This window comes from Oncorhynchus gorbuscha, linkage group LG20, assembly GCF_021184085.1.
Source record: "Oncorhynchus gorbuscha isolate QuinsamMale2020 ecotype Even-year linkage group LG20, OgorEven_v1.0, whole genome shotgun sequence".
Taxonomy (NCBI): Eukaryota; Metazoa; Chordata; class Actinopteri; order Salmoniformes; family Salmonidae; genus Oncorhynchus; species Oncorhynchus gorbuscha.
The window spans coordinates 39,513,929-39,533,794 of NC_060192.1; the positions used below are offsets into that span (position 1 = coordinate 39,513,929).

The 19,866-nt window shown below is 45.3% G+C and overlaps 1 protein-coding gene across 14 annotated transcripts in view; it reads left to right on the top strand.

The window, feature by feature from the left end:
• Positions 1–19,866, top strand: part of synj1 (synaptojanin 1) — a 131,051-nt gene that overhangs the window by 88,156 nt on the left and 23,029 nt on the right. For 8 of the 14 annotated variants that reach the window (XM_046317536.1, XM_046317524.1, XM_046317528.1 and 5 more), the window contains 6 exons: positions 1,092–1,115; positions 2,219–2,256; positions 2,983–3,160; positions 3,823–4,319; positions 18,927–19,034; positions 19,429–19,570. In XM_046317536.1, coding sequence (XP_046173492.1) covers positions 1,092–1,115; positions 2,219–2,256; positions 2,983–3,160; positions 3,823–4,319; positions 18,927–19,034; positions 19,429–19,570 — 987 coding nt within the window. The remainder of the gene's footprint in view (positions 1–1,091; positions 1,116–2,218; positions 2,257–2,982; positions 3,161–3,822; positions 4,320–18,926; positions 19,035–19,428; positions 19,571–19,866) is intronic. The other 6 variants (XM_046317523.1, XM_046317527.1, XM_046317529.1 and 3 more) reach the window with 2 other exon arrangements.

The following is a 19,866-nucleotide window of genomic DNA, read 5'->3' on the forward strand; positions in this document are numbered from 1 at the left end:
CCTAGCTATCTGTAGATGAATGTCCTGACTATGACTGGTCCACCTAGCTATCTGTAGATGAATGTACTGACTATGACTGGTCCACCTAGCTATCTGGAGATGAATGTACTGACTATGACTGGTCCACCTAGCTATCTGGAGATGAATGTACTGACTATGACTGGTCCACCTAGCTATCTGGAGATGAATGTCCTGACTATGACTGGTCCACCTAGCTATCTTGAGATGAATGTACTGACTATGACTGGTCCACCAAGCTATCTGGAGATGAATGTACTGACTATGACTGGTCCACCTAGCTATCTGAAGATGAATGTACTGACTATGACTGGTCCACCTAGCTATCTGTAGATGAATGTACTGACTATGACTGGTCCACCTAGCTATCTGGAGATGAATGTACTGACTATGACTGGTTCACCTAGCTATGACTGGTCCACCTAGCTATCTGAAGATGAATGTACTGACTATGACTGGTCCACCTAGCTATCTGTAGATGAATGTCCTGACTATGACTGGTCCACCTAGCTATCTGGAGATGAATGTACTGACTATGACTGGTCCACCTAGCTATCTGGAGATGAATGTCCTGACTATGACTGGTCCACCTAGCTATCTGAAGATGAATGTACTGACTATGACTGGTCCACCTAGCTATCTGAAGATGAATGTACTGACTATGACTGGTCCACCTAGCTATCTGGAGATGAATGTACTGACTATGACTGGTCCACCTAGCTATCTGAAGATGAATGTACTGACTATGACTGGTCCACCTAGCTATCTGTAGATGAATGTACTGACTATGACTGGTCCACCTAGCTATCTGGAGATGAATGTACTGACTATGACTGGTCCACCTAGCTATCTGGAGATGAATGTACTGACTATGACTGGTCCACCTAGCTATCTGGAGATGAAAGTACTGAATATGACTGGTCCACCTAGCTATCTGGAGATGAATGTACTGACTATGACTGGTCCACCTAGCTATCTGGAGATGCATGTACTGAATATGTCTGTAAGTCTCTCTGGACAAGAGTCTTTTAAGTGACTAAAATTCTATGTAATGTTTCACTTGTCTTGACCAGCGATGGCCAGAAGGGGCAGTGAAGGTAAATAATGTATGAATGGGCTACCCATGTGATCATGGCATCGCCAGTGCTTGACTTGAGCAGGAGTTCACCGGAGGTCACCGGAGCTGCGTAACCAGCACCTCAATGTTTCTACTGCTCTAATTCTTACACAGCTCATAGAATATTACCTCAAATGTATTGTGTAATTCCTGCACCTGAATATAAACAGTACTGGCATCCAAAATGAGTATCGGCACCTATTTCAGTCCAAGTCAAGCACTGGGCGTCTCCTATAGAAGCATCCAGGAAGTCCCTTCTATATTATTGAATGTTCTAGAACGAGGATATTCAACTCTACACTACGAAGACAGGACAACTGCTGCTTTTCTGTTTTGTTTTTCTTTTCTGTTATACCTAATAATTCATTAGACCCTCTCCTGATGTCCCAGGTCTAAAATTGGTCCCTGATTTAGAGGGGGGAAAGAATTTAAAATGAAAAGAATAAAGAATAAAAAATATGAAAGAAAAGCAGTGGAACTGGCTTCGAGGTCCATATTTGAAAATGTCTCGGTTGTGTCTCTTTGTTGACACATCATCTTGTTGTTTGGTTAGCGAATCAGAATCACTTTTGTTTACAGAGTTTCATTTACAGGGACCAGGGGTGTAATTCATTGTACCGATTCTGTTGCAAAAACGTTTCTTAACAAAAGCAAACTGAACAGGGAAGGTATATTTTTTTGTCCAATAGAAACTCTTGTTTTAAAGTTGCAACGGGAATGCTTTGCAACTGTTTGGCTAATGATTACATACATGGGGAAGTGGTGCTGACACCAGAAGTTTACAGACAGAAGATAGATAAATGATTTACATATTATCTCCACACATGTTGCTATGCTAGTGAGTCCTTATCATAGCTTAAGATAAGAAATAAGTGTTTGATCCCCGAGGGGAAATTGGTTTGTAAATCATCAGCACGTACACACAGTCACACAAAAAAAAGTTGTAAAAATAACATGTAAAAAAACATCAAAAGTTGCATACTGCTTCAGTCATGTCATTGACAGAAATCCAATAGTGGGCATTTTACCATTTACCTTCAGCCATTGGTTGTTCTGGTTGTCAATCATATGTCTCTGTTCCAGGTCGTGTCCAATCAGGTCCTGGAGGCCTGCCCAGACCGGTGAGTGTTAAAGATCAATAATACGTCTGTCCAAGCAGATTGAATACGCTCTGAAGATACCACGTTTAGATGGACTGTGAACTTCTCTTTCTGTCTCTACCGGTCTTTCTCTCCCAATATCTCTCTCTCTCTCTCTCCCAATCTCTCTCTCTCCCAATCTCTCTCTCTCTCCCAATCTCTCTCTCTCTCCCAATCTCTCTCTCTCCCAATATCTCTCTCCCTCTCTCTCTCCCAATCTCCCTCTCTCTCTCTCAATCTCCCTCTCTCTCTCCCAATCTCTCTCTCTCCCAATCTCCCTCTCTCCCAATCTCCCTCTCTCTCTCCCAATCTCCCTCTCTCTCTCTCCCTCTCTCTCTCCCAATCTCCCTCTCTCTCTCCCAATCTCCCTCTCTCTCTCCCAATCTCCCTCTTTCCCAATCTCCCTCTTTCTCTCTCCCAATCTCCCTCTTTCTCTCTCCCAATCTCTCTCTTTCTCTCCCAATCTCTCTCTCTCTCTCTCCCAATCTCTCTCTCTCTCCCAATCTCTCTCTCTCTCTCTCCCAATCTCTCTCTCTCTCTCTCCCAATCTCTCTCTCTCTCCCAATCTCTCTCTCTCCCAATCTCTCTCTCTCCCAATCTCCCTCTCTCTCTCTCCCTCTCTCTCTCTCTCTCTCTCTCTCTCTCTCTCTCTCTCTCTCTCTTCCTTCTCCCTCTCCCCACATCCTTTATTTCTCTCTCTCCCTCCAGAACATGCCTCAGAGGGCTGGGGTGATCAGTGTGACCCCCCAGGCGCGTCCTGCCCACCCAGGTGCTCCCAGACCCACCCCAGAGGCACCGGGGGCTCCACGGCCCACCCCAGACACTCACCCTGGAGCACCCAGACCTGGCCCTGACGCCCAGCCTAAACCCACCGACCTGCCCCTGGGTGAGACGCAGCCTGGAGCCCTCACACTATCAGCCACACCTGGCTTCACATAGTATTTGTTTTTTATTTTAAATCTTCCTAGACTGTGATTTGAGAAGTCCAGATGTCACACTGTAAACCAGCGTTCCCGCAAACTCGGTCCTGGGGACCCTCATCAACTCGCCATCAAGATTTGATTATTTAAATCATCTGTTTAGAGCAAGAACAACAACAATATGTACTCCCCATGCTGTTCCCAGAAGTTAACCAGGAAACCCAAATTGGGAAATGCTGCTGTTGACTGTTTAAAGGGGTAATCTGACTTGGACTACCTATTCATTCTTTATGAAGAATATTTATATTTTATCTTTATTTAACTAGGCAAGTCAGTTAAGAACAAATTCTTATTTTCAATGACGGCCTAGGAACAGTGGGTTAACTGCCCTGTTCGGGGGGCAGAACGACAGATTTGTACCTTGTCAGCTCGGGGATTTGAACTTGCAACCTTTCGGTTACTAGTCCAACGCTCTAAACCACTAGGCTCTAAACCACTAGGCTCTAAACCACTAGGCTCTAAACCACTAGGCTCTAAACCACTAGGCTCTAAACCACTAGGCTCTAAACCACTAGGCTAATGTGAAGACTGTCTCTCTGTCTAAGTCTTCTGTAACATTGTCTTGCAGGCCCCCCTCCTTCCGGACCCCCTCCAGTGAGACATGTCCCCTCCCCGATGCAGCCAACAATGCAGCCCCAGTCTGCCTCTCCAGCCCAGCCTCCCATGCAGGCTCCCATGCAGGCTCCCATGCAGGCCCAGTCTGCCCCTCCAGCCCAGCCACCCATGCAGGCTCCCATGCAGGCCCAGTCTGCCTCTCCAGCCCAGCCTCCCATGCAGGCTCCCATGCAACCAACCATGCAACCAACCATGGCTGCCCCAATGCAGCCACCCATGCAGGCTCCCATGCAGCCCCAGTCTGCCCCTCCAGCCCAGCCACCCATGCAGGCTCCCATGCAGCCCCAAATGGCTGCTCCAATGCTGCCCACACAGGCCGGAGCAGGGCTAGGGGCTACCGGGGCTGTGGCCCCCCAGGGGCTGTCCTCCCCCAAGCCCCCTCCCCGCTCCCGTTCCTCTCATGTCCTGCCCCCTGAGACCACCACTACAGAGAATGCCCCTGCAACCCAGGTTAGTACAAACCAACACTCTGTATACAGTTACCATGACAACGTAGAGATTAATACCAACACTCGGTATACAGTTACCATGACTACATAGTGGTTAATACCAACACTGTATACAGTTACCATGACAACATACATGTTAATACCAACACTCTGTATACAGTTACCATGACAACATAGAGATTAATACCAACACTCTGTATACAGTTACCATGACTACATAGTGGTTAATACCAACACTCTGTATATAGTTACCATGACAACATAGAGGTTAATATCAACACTCTGTATATAGTTACCATGACAACATAGAGGTTAATACCAACCAACACTGCAATATGTCACTTTTTGGGCGATCCGACAAAATTCACATAGAAATGTGAGTAATAGAGCTGTCATTCCCATTGAAAACCAGTCTAAGAAGTGGTAGATCTGTTCTACAGTGGCTTGAAAAAGTTAAAAGAAAAGACTTGTTTGTTTGTCTGTTGTTGTGACTTGGATGAAGATCAAATCAAATGTATTTATATAGCCCTTCTTAGATCAGCCGATATCTCAAAGTGCTGTACAGAAACCCAGCCTAAAACCCCAAACAGCAAGCAATGCAGGTGTAGAAGCACGGTGGCTAGGAAAAACTCCCTAGAAAGGCCAGAACCTAGGAAGAAACCTAGAGAGGAACCAGGCTATAGGGAAAACTCTGTTTTACGTGCGCTATTTCTCTGCTTCCCGTTCTTAACTTTTGTTTTTTGCGTTTTTTTTACTTACTGTTTTGTACCCCAGCTACAAACAGCTGAAAATATAATATTTTGGGGTTTTTGGAAAGATATTTCACAGCGGCTTAGATGATACAATGATTCTCTACATGATTCTCTACATGATTCTCTACGTGATTCTCTACGTGATTCTCTACGTGATTCTCTACATGATTCTCTACGTGATTCTCTACGTTATTCTCTACGTGATTCTCTACGTGATTCTCTACGTGATTCTCTACATGATTCTCTACGAGATTCTCTACATGATTCTCTATGTGATTCTCTACATGATTCTCTACATGATTCTCTACGTGATTCTCTACACTCTACGCATAACTTGTTTTGTCACAAACGGACATTCGGAAGTTTCTACATATTGCACCTTTTTAATTAGAATGTAATGACTCCAATCTAGTCGTTGTATAAATATTCAGCTCCTTTGTTAAAGGCCTTGATTAGTTCAGAAGTAAAACTAGGCTTAACAAATCATATAATAAGCTATATGGACTCACTCTGTGTGGATAAATAGGCGTTGACATGGTGTTTTTATTGACTACCCCTTCACCCCGTCCACCAAACATTCAACATCTGTAAGGTCCCTCAGTCAAGTATTGAATTTCAAGCACAGATTAAAGTACAAAGACCAGAGAGCTTTTTTGAAAGCCTCATAAAGAAGGGCAGTGATTGGTGGATGGGTAACAATAACAAATCAGAAGTCAATAATGATGCTGTGGATGATGTATTAAAACCACCCAGACGCATCCCAGGTAGAGTCGTCCTTCTGAACTGAGCTGCCGGAGAGGAAGGAAACTGCTTAGGGAGGTTACCGTGAGGCCGTTGGTGATTTTAAAACAGCTACAGAGTTTAATGGCTGTGATGGGAGAGAACTGAGGATGGATCAACATCATTGTAGTGACTCCACAATAATGACAGAGTGAAAAGAAGAATGCAAATATTCCTAAACATTCAACAAGGCACTAAATACTGCAACAAAACACGGCCAAGGAAGACACTGGCCTAAATTCAAACCCTTATGCAGATCCAAGTAACTGCTTCCTTTAATGCACCTTTCAGTAGGACAATAACCTAAAACAAAAAAGCCAAACATATATTCATAAAAGAATCTTCCAATTTGACATTTAGAATATTTTGTTTACATCGTTGACAAAATAATCACAATTTAATCTCTTTTAATCCCACTTTGTAACACAATAAAATGTGGATAAAGGAGATGTCTAGTTTGTTAGCTACTGTATGTCATGGTATAATGTTACAGGAACACATGAGATGAGGGAAATAACAAGTAGATGGTACATGCACAAAACAATTGGCTACTCTTTATCTCTCTGTCTTTATCTCTCTCTGTCTTTATCTCTCTCTGTCTTTATCTCTCTCTGGCTTTATCTCTCTCTGGCTTTATCTCTCTCTGGCTTTTTCTCATTCTCTCCTTTCTCTGTCCCTTACACAGCTTTGCTACAGTTATATAGGTGTGTAAGTGTTCTTCTCTCTCCATCTCTCTCTCTCCCTCTCCCTCTCTCTCCAAGCCGGAGCAGCCCTCTGGGTGACAGGTATACCATTGCCTCCTCTATATTAAACTCCTCCTTGTTTCTCTCCATAGCACCTCTGTCACTGAGTCCTCTAGTCCAGTGTATGACCCAAGTCTCAAATCACACCCTAATCCCTAGATGGTACACTACTTTGGACCCTAATCCTTAGTACACTACTTTGGACCTTTATCCCTAGATAGTACAGTAGTCTCTTGTCTAAAGTAGTGTACTAACTAGGGAATAGGGTGTGATTTGAGTCTCCCTACTCCATACATTAGTCACCTGCTTCATGTTTTAGTTGATTTCTGCCTTGATCCATCTGTAGGTGTTTATTTGATTGTGTCTCCTAGCCCATCACAAGTCTAATAACAGTGGGTTTTTATGTTCATCAACTGGTAAAAAGGGTTGTTGTTGTTTAAACTGTTGTTGTTGTTGTTGTTGTTTTTTACGTGGCCAGCATGACAATCCACACATCTGACCTTAAAAAATAACGGGATGTTTTGTCTCGTCCAGTTCAATCAATGCATGTCGGCCACGTCTAGCCTGGTAATCTACCCCCGAATTTGTGTTGACCTTCCTTCAATGCATCGACGTTCCTTTACATATGTGCCACGTCGAGCCTGGTAATCTACCCCCAAATTTGTGTTGACCTTCCTTCAATGCATCGACGTTGCTTTACATATGTGCCACGACTAGCCTGGTAATCTACCCCCGAATTTGTGTTGAACTTCCTTCAACACATCGACGTTCCTTTACATATATGTGCTGCTGCCTTTGATCAACACGTTGAAATGGACCACTTCCTGTGTTGACATGGAATGACTTCCTGATGTGTCGTGTTTTATATATAATGTGTCGTCCAATGGCAATGCAGCCAACGGTCACCTGGTCAGTCCTTTACTGGTTAGGTATGCTAGTACTTTGTGTGGAATATAGTCGCTGGTTAAGTGTAGTCGTGGGTTATTAAAGTAGACTTGTTGCATGTTATAACAAGAGAGCTCTTACTGCTGAAACGTCACTCTACGATTACATTCCATTTACTTATTTCCTCATTACATCAAAATAATCTGCCATTGGCTCAGCTTTTTCCCAACCTTGGCTCTGATTTGGTGACTCCGGTGTCATTTCCTCCCCTCTAGATCAATGGAGTGAATGGAATCCAAAGAGAAGCACAATGGAAGCCCGAACCCTTTGACACACTCACCTCTGACCTCTCCGCCTCTTGGCTCAACACCCAATCACTGACCAGGAACTCCTCCTTACACTCAGCTCCTACCCTCCCTTCATCCCTCCACTCCACCCCTCTGTCCACCCTGCAGGGCTTCGACGACTCCTCTTCCTCCACCCTCCCCCCTTCCCTCACCCGGTCTCTCCTCCCCCTCCCCCGGTCCCATCTCGAAGTAGGTCACAGGAGGCCCTGCAGCGGGGCTCTCCCAACCCCTTCCTGAGTGATCCGGTCCCGGCCCGTCCCAACAGCACCAACCCCTTCACTGGTCCTCTGGTGCAGCAGGGTCAGAGGCGCTCCCTGACACCTGACTTCCTTGCCCAGCAGAAGGCCTCAAGGCCTGGTCTCGACAGGACCATGTCTGCCTTCACCCAGCCCCTCGCCCCTACCCCAGCCCCATTCCCAGCTTTTGCCCCCAACATGACGCCAGGGGCACCTGCACCCCCTCCATCGCTCCACCGGACAATGTCCCTGCTTGGCCCATCGATGACCCCCCTCATCCCTGCTCCAGCGCTCCCTCTCCTGACTGCTCCCTCTCTCCCTGCCCCTATGCTCCCCCTGGCTCTTCCTCTCTCTCGCCCTCTTCTTCCAGCCCCTGCCCTCCCCCTGTCTCCTCCCTCCTCCACCCCTGCCCTCCCCCTGTCTCCTCCCTCCTCCACCCCTGCCCTCCCCCTGTCCCCTCCCTCCTCCACCCCTACCCCCTGTTGTCCCGCCCCCAGCCCCCTCCTCCCCCCGGGCCCAGCTGTGGGTGACCTTCGATGATGATTCAGTCCTCCCCGTCCCAGCCAAGGCTCCACCAGCAGCCCCAACTGCTTCCATCTCCCCCCCATCTCTCACCCAGACTCAGTTTTCCTGCTCTGGTTTCGACTCTGACCCACACTGGGCCACTGGCTCCACCACCTTGACCTCCACATTCCTCTCCCGGCCCCCTCCGATCCCAGCCAGGGTGGTCCCAGGAAGCAGCCAGCCCCCGCTCCCAGCCCGAGCCACAAACAACCTCCCTTTCCCCAAGGACTTCACTGAGAGATAGGAGTGACCCGGCAATCTATGATCCACCACAGAGGAAACGTGTCCTATGTAGGACAGGGACGACCTATCTAGAGGAGTGTAGATCTATGGGAAATGTGAATGTGTGTATGGTTTGTATAAAGAGTCAGGTATTTAACCCATTTAGACCACTCCCACTCCTGAATATTCATGTACCACTGCTGTTCCATAACATCTCTGTTGCCGATGTTGTTCACACATCACATGTCATTATGTGAATATGTGTGTTTCTCCTGGTCTTGTTTATTTCGTTATGGCAGGAGACATGTTCCTGGGTCTATATCAGGGCTGTCCAACCCTGTTCCTGGAGAGATAAACCTCCTGTAGGTTTAAACTCCAACCCTGTTCCTGGAGAGATAAACCTCCTGTAGGTTTTAACTCCAACCCTGTTCCTGGAGAGATAAAACTCCTGTAGGTTTAAACTCCAACCCTGTTCCTGGAGAGATAAACCTCCTGTAGGTTTAAACTCCAACCCTGTTCCTGGAGAGATAAACCTCCTGTAGGTTTTAACTCCAACCCTGTTCCTGGAGAGATAAACCTCCTGTTGGTTTTAACTCCAACCCTGTTCCTGGAGAGATAAACCTCCTGTTGGTTTTAACTCCAACCCTGTTCCTGGAGAGATAAACCTCCTGTAGGTTTAAACTCCAACCCTGTTCCTGGAGAGATAAACCTCCTGTAGGTTTAAACTCCAACCCTGTTCCTGGAGAGATAAACCTCCTGTAGGTTTAAACTCCAACCCTGTTCCTGGAGAGATAAACCTCCTGTAGGTTTTAACTCCAACTCTGTTCCTGGAGAGAGACCCTCCTGTAGGTTTTAACTCCAACCCCAGTTGTAACCAACCTGTTCCTGGAGAGAGACCCTCCTGTAGGTTTTAACTCCAACCCCAGTTGTAACCAACCTGATTCAGATTTTCAACCTGCTAATTATTAGAATCAGGTGCACTATATGAGGGTTGGAGTTAAAACCTACAGGAGGGTCTCTCTCCAGGAACAGGGTTGGAGTTAAAACCTACAGTAGGTTTATCTCCAGTAACAGGGTTGGAGTTAAAACCTACAGGAGGGTAGCTCTCCAGGAACAGGGTTGGAGTTAAAACCTACAGGAGGTTTATCTCCAGGAACAGGGTTGGAGTGAAAACCTACAGGAGGGTCTCTCTCCAGGAACAGGGTTGGAGTTAAAACCTACAGGAGGGTCTCTCTCCAGGAACAGGGTTGGAGTTAAAACCTACAGGAGGGTATCTCTCCAGTAACAGGGTTGGAGTGAAAACCTACAGGAGGGTCTCTCTCCAGGAACAGGGTTGGAGTTAAAACCTACAGGAGGGTCTCTCTCCAGTAACAGGGTTGGAGTTAAAACCTACAGGAGGGTAGCTCTCCAGGAACAGGGTTGGAGTTAACCTACAGGAGGGTATCTCTCCAGTAACAGGGTTGGAGTGAAAACCTACAGGAGGGTCTCTCTCCAGGAACAGGGTTGGAGTTAAAACCTACAGGAGGGTCTCTCTCCAGGAACAGGGTTGGAGTTAAAACCTACAGGAGGGTCTCTCTCCAGGAACAGGGTTGGACTGCCCTGGGTCTATATAGTTAATGTCAATGTATTTCAATATATATATATATCTATCTATGCGCTCAAATGGTGTCAGCTCCTGTGTAATGTTGAACATGTCTACCTACGGCCATACAGTTAGATTGTCACCGAGATTCTTATTCTATATGATCAGCATTCTAGGATATGACCACATTCCCTACACTCAGCGGTGTGTCACGTTCACTGTTATGACACGGTAGGGCTACAGACACATACACATCCATCGTTATACTAGGCTGCATGTAAGCAGCAGTAGCCTAGTCCCTGTCATTCAAACAGAAACCCAGTTTCCACTCCTCACTGCTTATTCAGTATAGGGTGGAGTGCACTGCAGGAGCCAAAATGGAACCCAGTTTCTACACCTCACTGCTTATTCAGTATAGGGTGGAGTGCATTGCAGGAGCCAAAATGGAACCCAGTTTCTACACCTCACTGCTTATTCAGTATAGGGTGGAGTGCACTGCAGGAGCCAAAATGGATCCAGTTTCTACACCTCACTGCTTATTCAGTATAGGGTGGAGTGCCCTGCAGGAGCCAAAATGGAACCCAGTTTCTACACCTCACTGCTTATTCAGTATAGGGTGGAGTGCACTGCAGGAGCCAAAATGGAACCCAGTTTCTACACCTCACTGCTTATTCAGTATAGGGTGGAGTGCACTGCAGGAGCCAAAATGGAACCCAGTTTCTACACCTCACTGCTTATTCAGTATAGGGTGGAGTGCATTGCAGGAGCCAAAATGGAACCCAGTTTCTACACCTCACTGCTTATTCAGTATAGGGTGGAGTGCACTGCAGGAGCCAAAATGGCCAACTGTCATGTCACTCAGCATTGATCAGAAATCACCTTGCTCTACAGATTTTCTAGCCTGTTATACAACGTCTTCATGCGCCTCTGTATCAGGCTGGGCCAGAACTCACAGTTACTGAATATCTGTATCTGTACAGTACAACATCTATTTTATCTGTCATGAATGTACATCGCACAGGTTGTTGTTGTCTCCTTGAGACCACAAATGATGGTGTCTCTGTCTCTCTCTCTTCCATCAGCATCTGTGTTTTGGGCTGTTATGCTCAACGTGTTCTTTAACCACATATCAACCTGTATACATTGTGTTTCTGTATATTTTCAGAGGGCAGGCTAGTCTCCGAGACGTGTGTGTTCACGGTATAACAGATATGCACTAAAGACTTCATATTAAGTCGACCAGATTCTCTTGAGAGGTTCTCGTGAAAAGCATTAACGTTTTGGCGAGCGTGACGGATTGAGAAAGAGGAGAGACGGTTTTGACAGATGACTTGGGCTTAAACCTGCTTCCTCCTACTCCTCTGTATTGTGTGTGTGTGTGTGTGTGTGTGTGTGTGTGTGTGTGTGTGTGTGTGTGTGTGTGTGTGTGTGTGTGTGTGTGTGTGTGTGTGTGTGTGTGTGTGTGTGTGTGTGTGTGTGTGTGTGTGTGTGTGGCTGTATACTGTACGTATCCCAGTATATATATATTTCTCATTGATTTGATCCAACGCTTGGACCTGTACTGCTGTATAGTAATATGAATGTGGTGTTCTTCTGTACTATCGGGATCCTTCCTATATATCTGATCTCCAACAATCCCGTTTTGCTTTCTTGTTGTGTGTCGCTTTAAAAAAACAAACATGGATTTTTGTTTTGAACTTAATTTTACTCGCAGAGATGGTACCTACCTACTTAATTTTTATTTCAAAAGAGAAGGTTATTTCTAATCTATTTATTATTGAAACTGTGGTGAGAAAGTACTGTGCTGTGTTTGAGGTGTGTTGTTGTCTGTCGTGGGTGGGTGGGTGGGTGGGTGAGGGGGTTGGTTGTGTGTGCTGCTCTGTGTGTAGTGTGTGTACAGTGTTGTGTGTGTGTGTGGGGGGGGGTGGTTGTGTTTGCTGCTCTGTGTGTAGTGTGTGTACAGTGTGTGTGTGTGGGGGGGGGTGGTATTGTCAGCATTTTTCTCCTGAGGGTCTTAAATACTACAGTAACATATGTCACGTACTCTCACAGATTTAGAGGCCAACGGCCACCCTAACACGCAGGCCAACGGCCACCCTAACACGCAGGCCAACGGCCACCCTAACACGCAGGCCAACGGCCACCCTAACACGCAGGCCAACGGCCACCCTAACACGCAGGCCAACGGCCACCCTAACACGCAGGCCAACGGCCACCCTAACACGCAGGCCAACGGCCACCCTAACACGCAGGCCAACGGCCACCCTAACACGCAGGCCAACGGCCACCCTAACACGCAGGCCAACGGCCACCCTAACACGCAGGCCAACGGCCACCCTAACACGCAGGCCAACGGCCACCCTAACACGCAGGCCAACGGCCACCCTAACACGCAGGCCAACGGCCACCCTAACACGCAGGCCAACGGCCACCCTAACACGCAGGCCAACGGCCACCCTAACACGCAGGCCAACGGCCACCCTAACACGCAGGCCAACGGCCACCCTAACACGCAGGCCAACCCCAGAAGGACTTGTATGCACCTCCCCCTTTCAATGTTTATAATACAAAACCATACAACAACAAAAAAATCCTATTTTTAAGAGAGAAACAAATCATTGGAGATTTACACAAAGAAGAAGGAAAACAGAAGGGGTAAAGAATAACAAAAGGAAATGAATGTACAAAGCAGATATCTAATAGTCAGATGCATCCTCCTCACACTACATGCTAGTGTCATTGAGCCAATCAGAGTTAACTTCCTGTTGATGAGGTGTGGTGGTATCAACATCAGTGATGTGTCAGTGTTCTACTCTGTATTCCGTTGTTGTCCTGCTACTATCTACGTTGGTCTTTCTCTTAAAAACACACTGCGGGAGCCAACATGGAACCCAGTTTCCACTCCTCACTGCTTATTCAGTATAGGGTGAGTGCACTGCAGGAGCCGAAATGGAACCCAGTTTCTAGTCCTCACTGCTTATTCAGTATAGGGTGAGTGCACTGCAGGAGCCAAAATGGAACCAAGTTTCTACACCTCACTGCTTATTCAGTATAGGGTGAGTGCACTGCAGGAGCCAAAATGGAACCAAGTTTCTACACCTCACTGCTTATTCAGTATAGGGTGAGTGCACTGCAGGAGCCGAAATGGAACCCAGTTTCTACACCTCACTGCTTATTCAGTATAGGATGAGTGCACTGCAGGAACCGAAATGGAACCAAGTTTCTACACCTCACTGCTTATTCAGTATAGGGTGAGTGCACTGCAGGAGCCAAAATGGACGACGCTGCTCTAGTGTTTTACACCAGTGTCTCCAACAATGGCTCTGACATGTAAATGGTTTGTTGGTGAGAGGGACATATTGTGATTAGCTAGAAGAGGAGAGGTTTTTTCCCCTCAAGAAAACGGTTGGATGATGATGTTATTTTCCCCCAAAACTCTGTTAAAAATGGTTGTGCTCCACCACCAGTGTAAAGTGTCCAGTCTAGTGGAGAGGGTATGGGGGTTAGGGTTGCAAAGTCTGGTAGCTTTCCTGAAGTCTCCAGCTTTTCCAGAAATCCTGGTTGAAAGACTCTGGAGTGAGTTAACAGGAAATGCGGAATCTTCCGACCCGGGATTTCTGAAAAATCTTGGCATTTGGGAAAAGTTGCATCAATTTTGCAACCCTACTTAGGGTGTGGACCCAGAGGTTCAGAGTCTAGGGTCTAAGGTCCAGTTTCCCCAGACACAGGCGAACCCTTGTTCTGGATTTTATTTTAATTTAATTTTTTAAAACCTACTCGATGGTGAATCTCCATTGAAGTAGTTTCTAAATCCTGGATTAGACTTAATCTTTTGTCCAGGAAACCAGTCCTAAAGGAACCAGCTAACTGATGCTTCTCTGTTGTTGCTTTGATCCACACCATGGAAACAAATACCTGTGTTCTTCCAAAAAATCTCTGGATTGAAACGTCACTCCTAAAACACACCGAGGCAGTAAAGTAGCATTATCAACACTTCTACCACGTCCCTGTCATTGGTCGCCGGAGGAACCACCTTAAAATGCATTTTCTTGTTATGCTTTTGTCAGTGGTGTGCAGTATAGCCAATGGCAATTAATAATTCTAGGAGGCTAGCTAACGCTTAACGTCATGTTCTGTTCAAGATGATATTTTATAGGAAACAAAAGTGACTATTTTTTTGGTGTGAGGTTGGTGTACCTTTATAACTACCTGTATAACCTGTAGCCGAGAGTCGTCTGTGTTGTTGATCATATTCTATATAAAGGAAAAATGAAAACCGCAATTCATATATTAGTAGCTAAGGTTCCATCGTTTAAGTGCACAGCTAAAACTGCACATTTATGTATAAAGCAATGTGTGTTGTATGTATAATAAATGTCTATTGACCTGATATGCTGTTGACTGTACTGAACTCGTGTTGATTTGACAACTTGTTTGTGTGTCATATTTACCCGGTATGACACTGTGTAACTACTCATCTCTGTCACAATACACATCCTTCTTCTGGTCGAGCCTTGAACATGACTCTCAGTTCCATTACCTTGGGGCTCCCGAGTGGCTCAGCCGGGTCTAAGGGCACTGCATCTCAGTGCAAGAGGCGTCACTACAGTCCCTGGTTCGAATCCAGGCTGTATCACAACCCGGGCCGTGATTGGGAGTCCCATAGGGCGGCGCACAATTGGCTCAGCGTCGTCCGGGTTTGGCCGTCCATTGTAAATGAGAATTTGTTTGTTTTTGTTGTTGTTTTTAAGTTACATAAAGGTCCAATACATAAAATACAAATAAATTAAGAGCCCAGACATTCGGCCTGAACATCAACATGCATCGCTTGCGGTACGGTTTTGGTGCGTATCTTTCATATCGGTGAGAAATCGTTTTCAGAAAACAAAAAGGTTAAATTACTTACACTCCTTTTATAGGGTTAGGGTTCCCACACGGGCCATAACTCCATGTTACAGCTCATTGTTTATGGAAGACAGAGTGGACAATCTGTGCTAATTAGCTATCTGAGTCTCCGAACACCCGTCTATAAACGGAAAACGGACGCAGTAAACATGTTTTTACTGAAAAATACTGTGTTAACCTGTTAAAACACTGTACATAAGTGTGTATTTTGCATTTGTGAAATGAAAGTTGAGTGATTTTATTTTTTCTAGAACCGTACCAAAATTGACAATCGATTGACGTTTAGGATGGAGCATTTGGCTGTTTTGGCTTCTAGAGCCAATTCACCTTTAAAAACAGAACATGTTCAAGGACCTTTTGGACTAGAAGGAGTAACCAATGATTGGCTAGTGAAACGCAACCTTGGACTAGAAGGAGTAACCAATGATTGGCTAGTGAAACGCAACCCCGGACTAGAAGGAGTAACCAATGATTGGCTAGTGAAACGCAACCTTGGACTAGAAGGAGTAACCAATGATTGGCTAGTGAAACGCAACCTGGACTAGAAGGAGTAACCAATGATTGGCTAGTGAAACGCAACCTGGACTAGGAGTAACCAATGATTGGCTAGTGAAACGCAACCTGGACTAGAAGGAGTAACCAATGATTGGCTAGTGAAACGCAACCTGGACTAGAAGGAGTAACCAATGATTGGCTAGTGAAACGCAACCTGGACTAGAAGGAGTAACCAATGATTGGCTAGTGAAACGCAACCTGGACTAGAAGGAGTAACGTTAGGCTTCTTTATTCTGCTTCTGGACCAAATGCATTTGTGTCAATTGTTATTATAATTTTAAAAAACAGCACCATCCTTGCCAACGTCTGGGTCAAAGGTTAATTGGAGGTTGGGCTGTTTTGAAGAGCGAATGGTGAGTCTGCACTCATGTGTTAGCAATTTTATGATTAATTTGGTAATGTAATGCGCAGTTTTAAAACCTGTCACTGGTGTTATACAGTTTATAGTATAGGGAAAGGAAATAATATTGATATAATTGATCAAATCACATTATTAAGCAAATTATTTACAATTTTAATTAAGAAGTGTGGTTTGAGCTACTGAGGCCACCATTTATAGATATGCCATCTTGTCTTCAGATTTGTCACTGGCATTACTGTTCCTGCTGTTCCTGCTGTTAATATTCGCAGTTTTATCCTGTCACTGGTGTTATACACTGTGTATTGATATAAGATCAGAATTATTTACAATTTTAATTAGTTTTGGAATTGTTAGTTAGATTACTTGTTGGTTATCACTGCATTGTCGGAACTAGAAGCACAAGCATTTCGCTACACTCGCATTAACATCTGCTAACCATGTGTATGTGACAAATAAAATTTGATTTGATTTGATAACACCATTGACAATCAATAACACTGCTAACTTCTTTATATCAACGTTAAGGTTTTATACTGTTTCAATATTGTAATTTGTAACATAATATGGCAATAACAAAAATAAATTAAATTAAGTGCTGCTGAAAAGCAAACACTCTCCAGACAGCGCAGGGATGCTGACCCGGTGAAGAGCAAACACTCTCCAGACAGTGCAGGGATGCTGACCCGGTGAAGAGCAAACACTCTCCAGACAGCGCAGGGATGCTGACCCGGTGAAGAGCAAACACTCTCCAGACAGTGCAGGGATGCTGACCCGGTGAAGAGCAAAGACTCTCCAGACAGTGCAGGGATGCTGACCCGGTGAAGAGCAAACACTCTCCAGACAGTGCAGGGATGCTGACCCGGTGAAGAGCAAACACTCTCCAGACAGTGCAGGGATGCTGACCCGGTGAAGAGCAAAGACTCTCCAGACAGCGCAGGGATGCTGACCCGGTGAAGAGCAAAGACTCTCCAGACAGCGCAGGGATGCTGACCCGGTGAAGAGCAAAGACTCTCCAGACAGCGCAGGGATGCTGACCCGGTGAAGAGCAAAGACTCTCCAGACAGCGCAGGGATGCTGACCCGGACCGCAGAGCAGCCCACCTTGAAAAAGACTTAAAGGATTTTAGAGTGTATGATCTCACAGAAAGAGGAACCAGACAGGAGTGAAAGCAATGGAGGTCGTCATACAGGACAAAAACACAGAGAGATTTTAAGAGAGAGTGTTGACTCCCCCCAGTTTACAGTCAACCCAGTACTTCAAGGTAAGAATTTAAGACATGGGTACTTATTTACAGAGTTACTTAAATGGATAGTTCAGAATACAAAAATGGTTTCTTTATCATGTACGCAGTCTATGGACAAGGTCTAACAGTAGTACATGCTTTGGCTTAGTTTATCTGGTCACTGGTCACTGTTTTGAAGTGCTAACTTTTTAGCAGTCGTGACACAACAAGTCAATGAAGTTATGTATCAATTGTTTGAATGAGAAGTGCATGAACTTGCTATACCTTTTTAAGTTAAGCTTACAAAATGTGTGTCACATGGCACAATCATTTATGTTTTAACAAACTAGATAGTTATGCATGACAGAAATAGAGTAGGATCTCCTGTTTGTAACATCTCTTATGTTTTACGCAGTACAGGAAGGCTGAAGAAAACAGCAAAAGTTACAAAGAGAAGTTAGACGAGCACAAAAAGACCCCACTACAAATACAAGATACATTGGTAACGTTCGCAGGGTACAAATGAAGACCCTGAAAGTCCGAAGAACAGAAGCCGAGAAGCACAGCTACATGGCCCACACTGCCTCTTCACCAATTAATAACGCTACATGGCCCACCCTGCCTCTTCACCAATTAAAAACGCTACATGGCCCACCCTGCCTCTTCACCAATTAAAAACGCTACATGGCCCACCCTGCCTCTTCACCAATTAATAACGCTACATGGCCCACCCTGCCTCTTCACCAATTAATTCACCACCCTGCCTCTTCACCAATTAATAAAACGCTACATGCCCACCCTGCCTCTTCACCAATTAATAACGCTACATGGCCCACCCTGCCTCTTCACCTGCCTCTTCACCAATTAAAAACGCTACATGACCCACACTGCCTCTTCACCAATTAAAAACGCTACATGACCCACCCTGCCTCTTCACCAATTAAAAACGCTACAACCTCAGGCTGGTCAGAAATATTTTTGGAGAAAGGAGGAGATAGGAATCCCTTTGACAAATGATTAGAAATAAACGTGCAACGCTCCATCAACAGACTGTCGACCAATCGTGTTTTACGGTGTCATGCTACGTCACGCCGTTGCTAAACTAATCGTCACGCAGTCGAGAAATGTGCCTATTTTCCTCGAAAGTACTTAATGTCACGATTCCAAAGCTATACAATATCACAGATGGAAAGTTGATTGTCTTACATCTTGGAAAATATTTGTAATGTTGTACTTGTTGTTGAAGAAGTTCATGCTTATATTGGATTTTTGAGTTTAGCGTCCAATTAACTCACATTCACACCTTGAAGGAGAGCTTTCCTTTGTCCCAGAATCGCCCAGAATGAACAGCGTGGCTCTTCAACGTAACATGAGCAACGTACACAATGGGCTTTAATACTATTCCAATAGAGTTTCCCCATCTCTTCAAAATTATCTTTGTGGTGTTTCGCCAGGGTTCCCGGATGTCTCGCGATACTGCGTTTACACAAACGCTTGAACTGCGCGACACCTCTGGTACGCTGCTATTTTGTGTCCTTCCTGACGCTACCTTTTCCACAGCGGTAGGTTTTTTTTGTCTACTGTTATAAAGTTAACGCTTATCCATGGCACAATGTTAATTTGCCTGTAAAATGTTAGTAATTTGTATGTTGCTAAAAAATAAAAGTTGACGCTCAAGTTGTTTCACAGCTAACGCTAGTTAGTTATCAACAGAGGGAAGTTAGTGTTTAGTTGCTATGGTAACTTAATTTCTGATGGAGCTTGGTAGCTATAACTTTTAGACTAGTCCGCCAGCTGACATAGTTAACGTTACCTACCGGCTCTATAAAATCTGTCTAGTTAGCTAGCAACTTAAGGGAAGGGGGTGGGGAGGTATATCTAACCTAATATAATAGTTTAGGATTAACAACTGGCTGGCTAGCTAATTAGCTAGCTAATACTTTGACATCATTGCAGAGAATGGTGCAGCTGCACGTGAAACGTGGTGACGAAAGCCAGTTCCTGTTCAGCACGTCAGTCGACGTCCCGTTGGAAACCCTGACCCAGCAGGTCACAGCCATCTATAACACCAGGCTCAAAGTAGACAGGATATGCTCAGGTGAGTAACGTTAGTGGGTGATAGAAGATGTAGCTATAAACCCTGCCTCTGTCTTGTGCCAATTAGTGGTCTTCACGGATCCACCTGTACCCCGAGACTCGATCCGGGCCCAGAATTCTAAATTATATGTCTGGGTCGGATCTGATATGATTGTAACGCGTATGGGCTGTGTAATTTTAACTGGCTTGTCCGGAAGGGCCCCACACAGATCCAGAGAGAGAGACATCAATCAAATCAAATGTATTTATAAAGTCCTTCCTTACATCAGCTGATGTCACAAAGTGCTGTACAAAAAC